This window comes from Psammomys obesus, unplaced genomic scaffold, assembly GCF_907164565.1.
Source record: "Psammomys obesus unplaced genomic scaffold, mPsaObe1.curated_primary_1811, whole genome shotgun sequence".
Taxonomy (NCBI): Eukaryota; Metazoa; Chordata; class Mammalia; order Rodentia; family Muridae; genus Psammomys; species Psammomys obesus.
In genome coordinates this window covers 2,635,175-2,649,164 of record NW_026591643.1, presented here as the reverse complement: position 1 = coordinate 2,649,164, position 13,990 = coordinate 2,635,175, and the positions used below count along the sequence as shown (strand labels likewise).

The 13,990-nt window shown below is 38.1% G+C and overlaps 1 protein-coding gene across 4 annotated transcripts in view; it reads left to right on the top strand.

The window, feature by feature from the left end:
- The window catches only part of Ecpas (Ecm29 proteasome adaptor and scaffold), a 117,170-nt gene extending 109,150 nt beyond the window's left edge, over positions 1 to 8,020 (top strand). For all 4 annotated transcript variants that reach the window (XM_055611747.1, XM_055611748.1, XM_055611744.1 and 1 more), the window contains 4 exons: positions 269 to 374; positions 1,395 to 1,483; positions 3,870 to 3,941; positions 5,357 to 8,020. In XM_055611747.1, the coding sequence (XP_055467722.1) occupies positions 269 to 374; positions 1,395 to 1,483; positions 3,870 to 3,941; positions 5,357 to 5,496 (407 nt within the window). In that variant the 3' untranslated portion in view covers positions 5,497 to 8,020. The remainder of the gene's footprint in view (positions 1 to 268; positions 375 to 1,394; positions 1,484 to 3,869; positions 3,942 to 5,356) is intronic.
- Positions 8,021 to 13,990: the final 5,970 nt, after the last annotated feature.

Below are 13,990 nucleotides of genomic sequence, written 5' to 3'. Positions count from 1 at the left end.
TGTGTGTGTGTGTGTGTGTGTGTGTGTGTGTGTGTGTGTGTGTGTGTAGGGGTTTCTGATCAAGGAAATTTACTTGGAAACTAGATATAAAGTAGTGTGAAAGGTTCCAGGGGAGGCGGGGATTCCGTGTGTTTAATTAAAGGTATTTATTGTCCCTCACCTTACTCCACTTTTGTCTTTCTTTTAATGTTATGTTCTCTTTCTCTCTCCCTCCTTTGTTCTTTCTCACTTCTTTAAATACTTCTGTCCTACTTCATCTTCTTCCCAGGTTGTTATCGGCAGGAGATGTGCAAACTGATGTGTGAGCGGCTAAGACTCAGCACGTGGAAAGTGCAGCTAGGTGTCCTCCAGTCGATGAATGCTTTTTTCCAGGGGTAATTTACTTCATGATTCAGGTTTTTATTTTATTTCCCCATTGAATGGAATTCTTAACATTTTAAACAATAGATTATTTTTTTATTCTAATTTTTGTTTTTTAGTATTAATTAGTTTATTCACTTTGTATCCCAGCTGTAGCCCCCTTCCTCATGCTGTCCTAATCCCACACTCCCTCTTTCTTCTCCTCCCATGCCCCTCCCCCAGACCACTGATGGGGAGGTCCTCCTCCCCTTCCATCTGACCCTAGCCTATCAGGTCTCATCAGGACTAGCTGCATTGTCTTCCTTTGTGGCTTGGCAAGGCTGTACCTGTCAGGGGGAGGTGATCAAAGAGCCAGCCACTGAGTTCAAGTGAAGAGACAATCCCTGCTCCTCTTACTAGGGAACCAACTTGGAAACTGAGCAGGGCGTCTAGGTCCTCTCCATGCATGGTCCTTGGTTAAGTATCGGTCTCTGCAGGCTCCCCTGGGCCCAGGGTTTTGATTTTTTTGGGGGGGGGGGCGTTGTTTTTTGTTTGTTTTGGGTTTTTTTTGGTTTTTGGTTTTTTTTTTTTTTTTGGCTCTGTTGATATCCTTGTGGATACCAGGTCTTTTTATCTCCCTCTTCTTCCATAAGGTTTCCTGCACTCTGCCCAAAGATTGGCTGTAAGTCTCAGTATTGCCTCCCAAACCCTGATGAGAGTCTTTCAGAGGTCCCCTGTCCTGTTCCTTGTTTTTTCCTACTTCCGATGTCTATCCTGTTTGCCCTTCTGAGTGAGGTTTCAGCCTCTTCCCTAGGGTCTTACTTGTTGTTTAGCTTCTTTAGGACTATAGATTTTAGATTTTAGTGTGTTTATCCTACATTATATGGTGCCATTATTTTTAACAGTCGGATAATAGTCTAATGTGTAAATTTACACATTCCTGTAATTAATTTAGATATTGCTAGTATCTGAAGTAACATAAAATGACACATACAGGTAGAAGTTATGCTAGGAGTTTTTAAACTGTTATATGTATATCACTTTTATGTTTTTAGGTTAATGCTTCTGGAAGAAGAACATACAGATCCTGAAGCTCTGGCTGAGATTCTTCTTGAAACTTGTAAATCAATTACTTATTCTTTAGGTGAGTGAATAACAGAACTTGAACAATGTTTTTTTCACTGTTTATTTTGTTTTTGGTGCTGGTGATGAGGCACAGTCTCATGCAAGGCCCTCTACCACAGAGCTGTGTCCTCACCCATTTTTTGTTTTGAGTCAGGTTTCTCTGTGATAACCTAGCTTGGGGATTGGATTTATGGCCTCAGCCACGCAGGTGGTGACAATTATAGCTTGTGTCACCACCCTTGGCTTAAGTAACCCTGAGTCTCAGGATCTAGACTTCTAGAACTCTGACTAAACAAAACAGTGCCATACGCCCCCTAACCAAGAGTGTTTTATCCAGAATTACAGTAGAATTTTAGATTGTACCTTTATGTCAGTGTTAAACATTTATTTAGACATAGTTCCCAGTTTATAAACAGTTGTTAAAATATGTTATATAGAACCTGTATATACTTTATCAGGAGTCTCCAACTAATGCTTTTGTTCTGTTATCTTTTACATTTCTGTATGTATGTTTTCCCTGAGCCATTCAAAAGCATATTACTTGCAGTGTGTCCCTTTATTTTTAAATTCTTGAGTGCATATTTTTTATATAACAACAGTATGGCTATCATTTATACAGTATTGCATAAATGCAGTGTTGTTCTATTAATTTTTTCTCATTCATACTGTAATTTCAATAATTTTTATAGGATCCTCTCTAGCTCCCCATTAAAAAATATAGCCAAGGACCACATAAAAATATAAAATTGTTATATCTTTATCGTCTCTTTTCATCTGGTACTCTCCATCACTATTTTTTCCCTTATGTTACACTTGTGATTTTGAAAGATAGTCTTTCCCTCTCTCCTTTCTTATCTGCTGTTTGTCTGGCATTTTCTCAGAGTGAATTCTGATGTTATTGGTATATTTTTTCTCACTTCAAGAGGCACGCCTCATCCACAGCTTTCCTGATTTTGAATGTTAATTTTGTTTACCTAATCAAGGTGCCGTGTTTTTTTCTTTATGTCATTCTTATTTTTTCCTTATGTCTAATAGGTAGTGCTTGAGAACATACTTTAAGATTATTCTCCTCTTCAAAACTGCATTTATTAAGCAGTTCATGGGAAGACACTGTAAGACCGTGTAAATGTACTTCTTTTCAAAGTTAATTTTTTAGATTTTGCATGCATTGATGATTCTTCTCTTAGCCAGTTTTTTCTATGTTGATTTTTTTAACAGTATCCCTTTCCCCATATTATTTTTATTTAACATTTTATTTTAAAATGTTTTTGTTTTATATTTTTATAAATATAATCTATTTTATTAATATAAAATATATTTTATATTAAAATATTTTCTTTTATATTATTTTAGTTTATTTTGTTTATGCATTGTTAACTGTTACTTATTCATAGCCCCCCCCAACCTTTCACTGTTTTATAGTTAATCATTTTTAGGATTTATTTTTAATAATGTGTTTGTACAAATGAATACTAGTGTCCATTGAGACCAGGGGTGTTCGAAACTCCTAGGACTTAAGTTACAGACAGTTTTGAGCTGCCAACGTGGGTACTGGGAATTGAAGTCTGGGCCTTACATGCTGAGCCATTTCTCTAGTGCCTGGTTACTTTTATTAATGAATTTGTCATTTAGTTGTCCTAGATGTGGCTAATGGAAGTCCCTTTAAGCTGATTTTCTTGGCCTTTGGGTGGGTTACTATCAGTTTTGTAGTACTTCCTTCCCTGCCCTGGACTTCTGTATGTATTAATTGTTTGACAATTTCTCCAAAAAATTCAGTGCCTTTTGTGAAAGAGTATGTTACAAAAAAGCTTGTTTTACTTGTCATCCTTGGAAGTAGCTTGCTTTTGTGGATACAGAACTGGAAGCTAACCAATTGTCTTTCCAGGTTTCTAGGTGGTAAAAATGAGGATCATGCAAACCAAAGACCTTATGTGTGACATGATGATGATTGTACATTTGGGATAATACCTTTTGAATCTCTCACATCTAAAATGGGGCTTTTAAATATTACCACTTAGGATTAATGGCTTCTGTCTACAGTGCCTCAAAATAGTGAATATACTTGAATATACTTGAATAGTGGGCATACTTGATAATAGTTAACAAATAGAAATTTACTTCAAAAGTGAATCCACAGAGTTGGAACTTTTTATCCTTCAGTAGTAACATTCATTTAATCTTGGAAGTTCTATTTTTAAGACATACTTATGGGCCAGGTGCAGTAACACACGCCTTTAATCCCAGCACTCAGGGAACATAGGCAGTCAGATCACTGTGAGTTTGAGGCCAGCCTGGTCTACGATGTGAGTCCACGACAGCCAAGACTACACAGAGAAACCCTGTCTCAAAAAGCCCCATGCCCCAACAAAAGGACATACTTATGAATTGGATGTTTTTCTTCTTAGAAAATAAGACCTACTCATCTGTGAGAACAGAAGCTCTGTCTGTGGTAGAATTACTGCTTAAAAAGCTTGAAGGTGAGTTCTTCATAGATTTGATTAGAGCACCAGAAATACAGGATACTTTATAGCATATGGCTTTTTATGGTATAAAATACTCATTAATGTATGTGCACATACGAGTAGGCTGTAGGGAAGTAAAGTCATTAGATTTTTAAAGCTTTCAACTTTGTTGTCTATGTTTATATATTTCTGATGAATTATTGAGCGATAGTTATCTCAAAGTAATAAAGTTTTGTTTCTATCACGAACACTGGCATCATGTTGATAAGTTACAAGAAGTGTTTGACAGTTGTAGTTTTTGACAATTGTAGTGTTTGACAGTTTGTACAGACTGTGCATGTAACAGGACCCAGCAGTTAAGGAGCCAGATCACTTTATCAAAGACCCACTCGAGTCACCATACATGACAGCAGCATGTTTTTAGTCCTGTTTCTTTTCTTTCTCTCCCTCTCTCTTTTTTTTCCATTAAGAAATCTTATAAATTCAGTGTGTTGTGTCAGTGGTAGAAGAAAAACAGCTTTCTCCTCACATCCCCCAGTGTTATATATTTGTCACTGGTTTCAAAAAGAGGCCCATTCCCCCTTCCTCCTTCATTTTCTTCTTTTTTTTTTCCTAGTCTCCTATTTCATGAATTAATAGTGTAGAAAATAAAACAATATTTTTTACTGCCTTGTGAATTTGGCATTTGTACTTTTCCCTCTTTTTTGCTTAGCAAAACCTATCATAGGTGTCTACAAAAATGGACTTTTTAGACTCAGTGATATTAAATATCACATGATCTATTTTTTGTTATTAAAATAAAAAAAAAAACCTAAGCACTTAGCCATATGGTTGAATTCTCAGTTTCCAGGTAGATGTTAATATGTTCTAGATGATAAAAGTGAGGTTGAATAACCTGCCTGAAGATAGAGGTGATGAAACTGACCTGTTATTCCAGCCTTGAGAATGAAATGAAGCCCTGCTTACAACGGTGACAACTCGCTTGAAGTCACATCATTAGAAGCTGACAAAGCATTAGAGATGGAATTAAGATTTGCTATGCCATCCTATTTTTAAAAAAAATTTCAGCAGGTATATGTTCTTTAGGGCTTTCTTTTAAGAAACAAGTAAAAAATTGTTACCTACTCAAAGTTTTTGTTTGTTTGTTGTTTCATGATGACAGTTTTGCTCCTGTGCCTTGATGCTTTATTTTTGCCTTTTTGCTGTAGTATTGCTCATCTCCCTAGGTCTTACCCATACTGGAGAAAGGTGGAGCTCTGTGATATGCTTTCAGGTGCTGTCAGGAATGGGCTTGAGGCACCTGTCCCCCTGTTCTCTTCATCATAGAGTTGCTGTGTGATTGTTTGGGGGATAGAATATATGGAAGAAAAAGGTTTTGGTTTTTTCCTTTCTTGTTCTATGATGATTTTCTTTATTTTTTTTCCATTCAGAAGCTAAACAGTGGGAAAGCTTGACAGCAGAATGCAGAGGACTCTTGATTGAGTCTTTAGCTACTATGGAGACAGACAATAGACCTGAGCTGCAAGAGAAAGCCTCAGTATTGAAGAAAACACTTGAAAGTCTGGAATGAATGAAGAAGGGAAAGAAACAAATAAGTGCCACGTTCTTTTGGGATTGGAAATGGTGATATTCTTTAAAAACCAAGTGGGGGAAAGTGAAGATTACTCTGTAGCATGCATCATTCCTTGGCTGAAATAAAAATAATAATAATAATAATAAAGCCTTAAATTTTGCTCCTTATTAGCTTTATTTTACTTATCTTTAAGTATGTGGGCTAAATGAGCCTAAAAGAACTTGGGTTTTCGAAAGGTAGTTGTCAATAAGTCTGGCAGCCATCATTGCTAAAAACCTGAAACTATTATAAAAGTGAAATACAGGACAAGCTGGATTAAAATCTTAGAATTATGTCCATGCTAGACTTACTGCAGAAAGTAATCCTGTAAATCACTTGATTTATAGTCTCACTTCTTGCACACCTGAAGAAATAGGATTGGAGATGACCTACCTTCCTTTCTGAGGCTGGAGCCAAGACCATAGACGCAGAGTTTAATGTCCTGTCCTGGATACTTTTCTCAACCTGCTACCAAACCAAACCAGTGTTTACCCTGCCCTATCCTAGAAATTCCCCAAGGGAGGTACATTTAGGCTGTTACACAGCAGTTCTTACACTAGAGCTACACTGACTCGTGTCACTGGATTCACAGGAAATGGTTGTTCAGCATGTTTCTAGGATGAGAACAATTTGGGTTCCAAAAAATTCTGATTGACGTCCTTTTACTGGAAGATGAAAATAGATTGGAACAAGATTGTTCTACTGCCTGTATTTGTGATTATGTATTTTTCCAAAATTTAAAACAGTAAAAATTAGAGACTGCCTTGGTTTCAACCACTTAAGATCCCAAAACTGTAACAATAACTTATCACTTTCTACTGCTTACTTCATTACATCCAGTGTGGCATGAAAGGACAGAGGGAAAGCCTTTAGTTAAGTGCCGGGAATTTCTCTTGTTAATGCCTTTCTCAGATTAGCCTGATGCACTCCAAGTAAACTGTTCTGCCGGGGTGTTTCCCCGCTCTCTGCAGGTTAACGGAGGTGTCTATGGTCAGCTAAAAACTCCAGCTTGTCTTTTTGGAGCACAGTTTTGATTTATATATTCAGTACTGTCTCCTTGATGACATCAACACCTGGAATCTCTGTATTCAATATTTTTGGTCAAAACTCCATGTTTATTAGTTCAGTATTCTACAGACCAGTGTATTTTAAATATTTTTTAACTGTGACTCACAATAAAAATAACTTTTTACATCATGATTCAGAATGTATGTGTGTGAGTGTTGATGTATGTCTGAATGTAAAATCTTTAACTGAAGCAAATATTTCATGAAGAAATACTTAGTTGCTAAGTTTGATACACTTTGCTCGCTCTCTGTATCTCACTGATGTAAATGTTCTTCAGACTCACTAAATTCATTTTTTAATTCACAACTAGGTTGCTGTTCAAGTTTGATAGTACCTAAACTTCTACTATGAGATTGTTTCTGATTGAAAAAGGCTTTACAACTAAAATGTCCATTGCTCATTCGGTATCATCTTTGCTGATACTGAACTATAGTAGTGAGTTTGCAGAACATCACGAATTTAAAAGAATCTGTTGTAGAATTGCATTTAAGAATGGCTTTTGCTTTAGAGAAAAACGAATGGCTTCACATGTTCTTCAGAAGCTGTGTCCTCTCAGGACATGTTTTTTGGATCAGCATTGAATGCACTGAGGACCTACCTGGCTTTTACTTGTAGTGCCCAAGATGCTTCCTTGGCAAGAATGCAATGCAAGTCAGGTATGTTGTTGAAGACGAGAGTATAAGGATGAGAATGCTGTGCATGGTCTGTTGTTGAAACCTCATCAAATTCTATGCTTTTAAAGCTTTTGTTATTTAATACTGGGGATTACCCTTGGTGCTGAGAGTGGTGCTAAGACACCCAAACCTTAGTGCTACTGAATTATATTTTTTACTTTTCCTGAGCACATTTCTAATTTATATACTTAATGCCTTCATGTTTGCCAGCCAAATCACTTTCACAGCCAGTAATGCTGTATTACTGTCTCAAATATAGTTTGTGTTTGTTATAAATATAGTTGTGTTTATTTTAAAAGGTTAATAACCAGGATTTTGTAATTGTGGAATGTTGGTACTGGTGAACAAGTGTAAAAGTACCTGTACATACATATATCATCAGTCTCTATTTGCCAAAGCTATCTTGAATGATTTAATTTTTCTCTATTCATATGTTTACCACACAGATAACTAATTTGTAGGACTTGAACCGTATTCCTGCCATTAGTTCACTAAGTATATCTTCATTGATACAGGAAAAGGAGATGTCTGAAATGTGGCAGTTGGATTAAACATAAAAATGGTCTACAGTTTCGGTGGCCAGCGTAGCTGTTTCACTGAATGTGTCCAATTTATTGTTCCTAGGGGATCTTGTCTATAACACAGTCCACCTACATAAGGGGGTTACCAAATCCCCATTGCCTTGCCCCCCCTTTTTTAACTCATGTATTTACCAACAAAAGAATAAAGATGTGACCTCACTCCCTGGTTGGTGCCCTGTCAGCAGTAGTGCTGTGTGAGCATTGCTGCCCTTGTGGAACATTGCTACTTGCTGCTGTCATAGTATACTCATGCTGCTTGTTAAGTTCAGGGAGTTATTTTGACATTGGCACTACTGAACTGTGCAGTCTGTCATTAAATGGATATATATATAACAGATTTTTGTATTTTATATGCAACTTCTTCATAGGTCCTCTGCAATATGTACTTAGCTATCTAAGCATGAAATAGACTTATTTAAAAGGAAAACCTCACCAATGCCCCAAAGATATTAAATGGTAAATAAAAAACTGCATGACCTGGTGTTTTGAAGTAGTGCTTTTAGTTTTTGGGGTTTTTTTATAGTTTTTTTTAAATATTAGTTATAGTTTATTAACTTTGTATCCCAGCTGTATCCCACTCCCTCATTCCCTCCCAATCCCACTCTCCCTCCCTCACCTCTTCACTGTCCCTTTCCAAGTCCACTGATAGGGGACCTTCCATCTGACCCTGGTTTATCAGGTATCTTCAGGACTGGCTGCAAAGTCCTCTGTCGCCTAGCACTCCCTGGGGGAGGGGAGGGGGGAGGTCAAAGAGCCCACCATTGAGTTCATGTCAGAAATAGTCCCTGTTCCCCTTACTAGGGAACCCACTAGGGATACTGAGTTGCCATGGGCTACGTCTGAGCAGGGATTCTAGGTTATATCCATACATGGTCCTTGTTTGGAGAAACAGTCTCATAAAAGACCCCTGTGCCCAGATATAGTTGGTCCTTGTGGAGCTCCTGTCCTCTCCAGGTCATACAAATTCCCCCTTCTTTCATATGGTTCCCTGCACTCTGTGCTTTCAGTTTTTACTAAAAAATAAAATAACTATACTTTAGGAAGGAAGGGGGGAAGAAGAAGAGAAGCTTTAGTACCTTGAATATTCTCAGCTATGTCTAATTAATAGAAATTGTAGTTCCAAGACATGAACTGCTGCCACATACTTGAAAGAAAATTGTTTAGTGATATAATTTTCTGATGAAAGTGACCTTATACAAGCACGTGGAAACAAAACAGACACTTGTGTTATCGTGATACACATCACTGTTGACAGCGATACATAGGATCAGGGGAACACCTCCAGTGTAGACGACAGGATTCAAGCATTATGTTGCCAATTCCAGGTGGGAAGTTTACCAACCTGAGCTGTTAAATGCCTTTAGTACTCTTGTCATCCTGGTTTCAAATTGAGAAAAAAATGTCACAAAACATGGAAAAACCATTCTTTCAGATGATGTTTATGGAAAGATTTAATAGTGTCCTTACCTTTAAAATAGTATGTTTGTGGGCTTTGGGGGGGGGGCAGTCAATAATAAAGAAGAAACTAGGATATTCGGAGGAAAGAGATGATGACCAGGAGTAAAGAACAGATGAAAAGCATGGAAAATCTGGAATGTGATGAAGAAAAGAAACAGCTCACAACTCCAGCCCTGGCTTTCTTGCCTGGGAGGGGACCTTAAAACTGCAATTAGGAGGTAAGTCAGGCAGCCTGGGTGACAGCAGATTGACAGTCCTATTGGAGATGCCCATAGTCTTCACAGGTCTTAAACACAGTCCCACTCCCGCACTGCAGGCGTGCATTAGAGTAAAAATTTTTTTCTCAGATTGCTTTATAGCCAGACACTGTTAGGTTTAGAGGGAGCCCATTTGAGACTGAGCAACCTTGGAGATGAAAGTAAAAGTCTCAAGGAACCTAAGGATACCCTGCCGTAGTATCTTAGGAAAAGTTGCGAGAGGCAGCTGTGCAGAAGGTCAAATTTTAAGTGGTGGGAAATAAGTGGAGGTTGTGTGGTTGGTGATTCTGCTTTTTGTGGCATAAATAAATAGGTAGGTAGACTGATAGGTAAGTAGGTAGATAGGTAGATTGATTGATAGATGAAGCCAGGCCCGCTACCTGTTGTTTACTGCAGAGGTCTCAGCAAATCTTGCTTAGCCTCAGAATTGTCTCATTCTGTATATGTGGTTTGCTGTTAGAAGAGATGGCTGTGATGGATTACTAGGGTTCCACAGCCTTCTCCCTTCCTCAATTGAGTGCCCTTTCAGAAATTTTAGTCTTGTTAATAAAAGAACTGAGAACAGATCCAGAAAAATTTTCCAGGACAAATTAATAGAGTTTAAGAGAAAAATCTCAGTGTGGGCAAAGTGAGTCTCTGGAGCTTCCAGGGGGAGAAAGATGGCAAAAGACACAAAATTACATCTCTCTGAGTGAGGCGGGGAGGGTAGGCAGACCAGAGTTATGCAGAAGAGGGAGGAAAGGGGCGGGGTGGTTCTAGGGAAAGTCAACTCTGAAATGCTAGGAAAAGCATGCTGGGGTGGGAAAATGACACTTCTGATTCAGAAAAGTGGGCAGATTGATGAAGATGTATGGCTATGGCTCTAAGCAACTACACTAGGAGCAGGCTTTCTGGAAAGGAAATGAACATCTCAATGGAGGGATAATTATTTCTCCTATCTCTTTAACATGGTTTAAGGTGAAACTGCCTTTTTGGTGGATGGGCTCTTAGGTGTTTGATTGGCCTAACTAGAATGTTAGATCACAACTCAGGCCAGAGATCCCATTCTCTTGACTAGAAGTAAAGTTTTCCATTGATGAACCTTTAATAACACCGTAACATCCCTTCTAAAGAGAGAACCCTAAAATCATTTCGGAAATGGGCTGAAATTGAGTATAACCCATATAAAAATTGGGTATAACCCATTTTTACTAAGAAAATCAAGAAGTCCAGTCCTAAAGCTGCTCACCAGAAGCAATTAGTGCCTGGAGTGGAGTTTAATTCCTCATGGACAGCCTCCAGGCAGGGGTGTTCATTTAGGAGGTTAGAAACTAGTGTTCCCTTCTGGTATTTCTGGGTAGAGAACCGAGGACACTGCTGGAACTGCTGCTGCTTTTAAATCTTTGCTCTGAGCTGCCTGTTCAGTTCCTATCTTCTGTTCTCAATTTGATTTTACTTAGACCCTAAAGACTCTCAGAGTAAATAAGTATCTTCAGCCAAGTAGCATGGTACAAAGCAACATAACTTTCCCTATTTCCTAAGCAAGAAATCAGGAAAATAGTTATACTCAATAACAAAACCCATAAGAAAAAAAAATCTAAGAATAAACCTAATGAACAACTATAAAGTCCTCTACAGTGAAAACTATAACTCTAGAATGTTGGGGCAATCTTTTTGTGCACTGTATTAAGGTTGTCTGTATTCAAATGCTGATTTCTGTACCAGCAGAGATCTGATTACAGGCTGTATTGTTATTCTTATGGCTGCATCATATTTTGTAAATACTCCAATACCTTTTCCTTGGTTTAATAAAGAGCTGAACAGCCAATAGCTGAGGCAAGAGAGGATACGTGGGATATCCAGACAGACAGAGTAACTCTGGAAAAGAATCTGAGGTGGGAGGATTTGCCAGCCAGACATGTAAGAAGTTGGATATGTGGTACTGAAGAGAGGTAAAGAGCCACATGACAGAACATAGATTAATATAAACAGGTTAAGTTATAGGAGCTAGTTGGGAACAAGCTTAAGCTAAGGCCAGACTTACATAATCACTAAAAAGTCTCCATGTCATTACTTGGGAGCTGGTGGTCCAAAGAAAATCATGTTATATTAGAACATCCAATGTTCATGGATTGATAGAATTAAGTACATAAAAAATGAGTATGCTACCAAAGGAAACATAATTCCTACAGAGCTCTCCTTACAATGGAGCAAAGCACATCAAATAGCTAAAGCAATCCTTAACAAAATGAGTAATATAAAAAACATCAATACTTGTTTTCATATTATACCAAAAAACAATTAAAAAATAGCATGATGCTAGCCTTGAAGAAGAAAGACACAAAGACCAATGGACTAGAATGCCTGCCAGCTCTACCTTAGGATAACAGGGTGAGCATGCCTGTGGACATGGGTGGGATGATGAAGAGGAAGGTACAGTGTTAGCATCTTAATAGTTACAGTTATCACATTTCCTTTATCAAATATATAATGGTACACAAGTGGATTTGTGATAATTTAAACTGAGTAATAAAATAGGTAGTCATTGTTGACTGCAAAGATGCAGAATAATTAGAAATATCAATTTTAGTATGTTTATCCTATATAATATGTCTAATATCCACTTATGAGTGAGTATATACCCTGTGTGTCTTTCTGCTTCTATGATAACTCACTCAGGATGTTATCTTCCAGTTCCCACCATTTGCCTGCAAATTTCATGATTTTCTTGTTTTTAATTGCTGAGTAATATTCCATTTTGTAGATGTACCACAATTTCTGTATCCATTCCTCAACTGAGGGGCATCTGGGCTGTCTCCAGCTTCTGGCTATTACAAATAAAACTGCCACAAACATGGTTGATGTCCTTGTTGTATACTTGCGTGTCTTTTGGATATATGCCTAGGAGTGATATAGCTGGATCCTGAGGAAGCACCAGATTAATTTCCAGAGTGCTTGTACAAGTTTACCTGAGGAGGCTGGTCAGGAAGGAGGACTCTGGCTAAGATGCTCAGTCCCCATTCAGAAAGGCAAAGAGGATGGACATCGGAGGAGGGAGAAAACAGGGAACAGAACAGGAGCCTACCACAGAGGGCCTCTGAAAGCTCTACCCTGCAGGGTATCAAGGCAGATGCTGAGACTTATAGCCAAACTTTGGGCAGAGTGCAGGGAATCTTATGAAAGAAGTCGGGATAGTAACTCCACAAGGAGAACAACAGATCCAAAAAGTCTAGACATAGGGGTCTTTTCTGAGACTGATGCTCCAAACAAACAAGGACTACTCATGGAGATGGCCTGGAACCCCTGCACAGATGTAGCCTATGGCAGTTCAGTATCCAAGTGGGTTCCATAGTAATGGGGACAGGGACTGTCTCTGACATGAACTGATTGGCCTGCTCTTTGATCACCTCCCCCTGAGGGAGGAGCAGCCTTACCAGGCCACAGAAGACAATACAGCCACTCCTGATGAGACCTGATAGACTAGGATCAGAGGGAAGGGGAGGAGGACCTCCCTTATTAGTGGACTGGGAGAGGGACACGGGTAGGAAAGAGGGAGGGTGGCATTGGGAGGGGAGGAGTGAGGGAGGTACAGGGGGGATACAAAGTGAATAAACTAATTAATAAAAATAAAAATAATTAAAAATATATCGATTTTCCCATTGAAATCAAATTATTTGTCTTCTTTGGGTCTGTATTGCCATTAAATGGAAGCAGTGTTCTTGATATGCCTTTGAGTCTTTGATCCCAAATATTATGATGCTTATTTTTATGCAATTAAAACTATATTATTTTGAAATTCTAATCATTGAGTGGTATTCACTGCTTTGTGTACAAGGTGATGCAGGTATTTTTTTTTAAATGTAGAATTAACATGAGTTTTTTTTTTTTAATCTCTATTTTAAAGAACAAGATATAGGAAACAAAATGCCAAAGAAAGTCCTAATGACTTAGTGAACTCTATGAAAGTGTTCATATTGCCAAGAATCATCTCACTTCTAATTACCTCATTAGTAAAATTTAATTTTGTTCTTAATCATTTCCTTGTATATGGACTGATTTCCTCTTACAGCAGTGGTGTAACTGTGGCGAATCCAGCTGCTTATTCCTATAGATGACATATCATTGCAACACAGCAGTGTCTACTTGTTTACATTTAGGCTATTGCTACTTCCATGCAGAGGTGTGGAGAAACATGACAGAGATCATAAGGTCCACCAAACCTGAGCATGAGCCGTATCTCAGAGAACAGAAAAAAAAAAAAAATGGAGCGGGTAAGGCATACAAAGTGTATCAGTTTCATCACTAGTTCCTTTAAAAATACTTTAAAATAGACTTTAGTTTTCTGTAAGTACTTTAAAGTTCATGGAAAAATTGAATGCAAAGTACAGACAGTTCTCAGAAGGGCAAACAGTATAGACATCAGAAATAGGAGAAG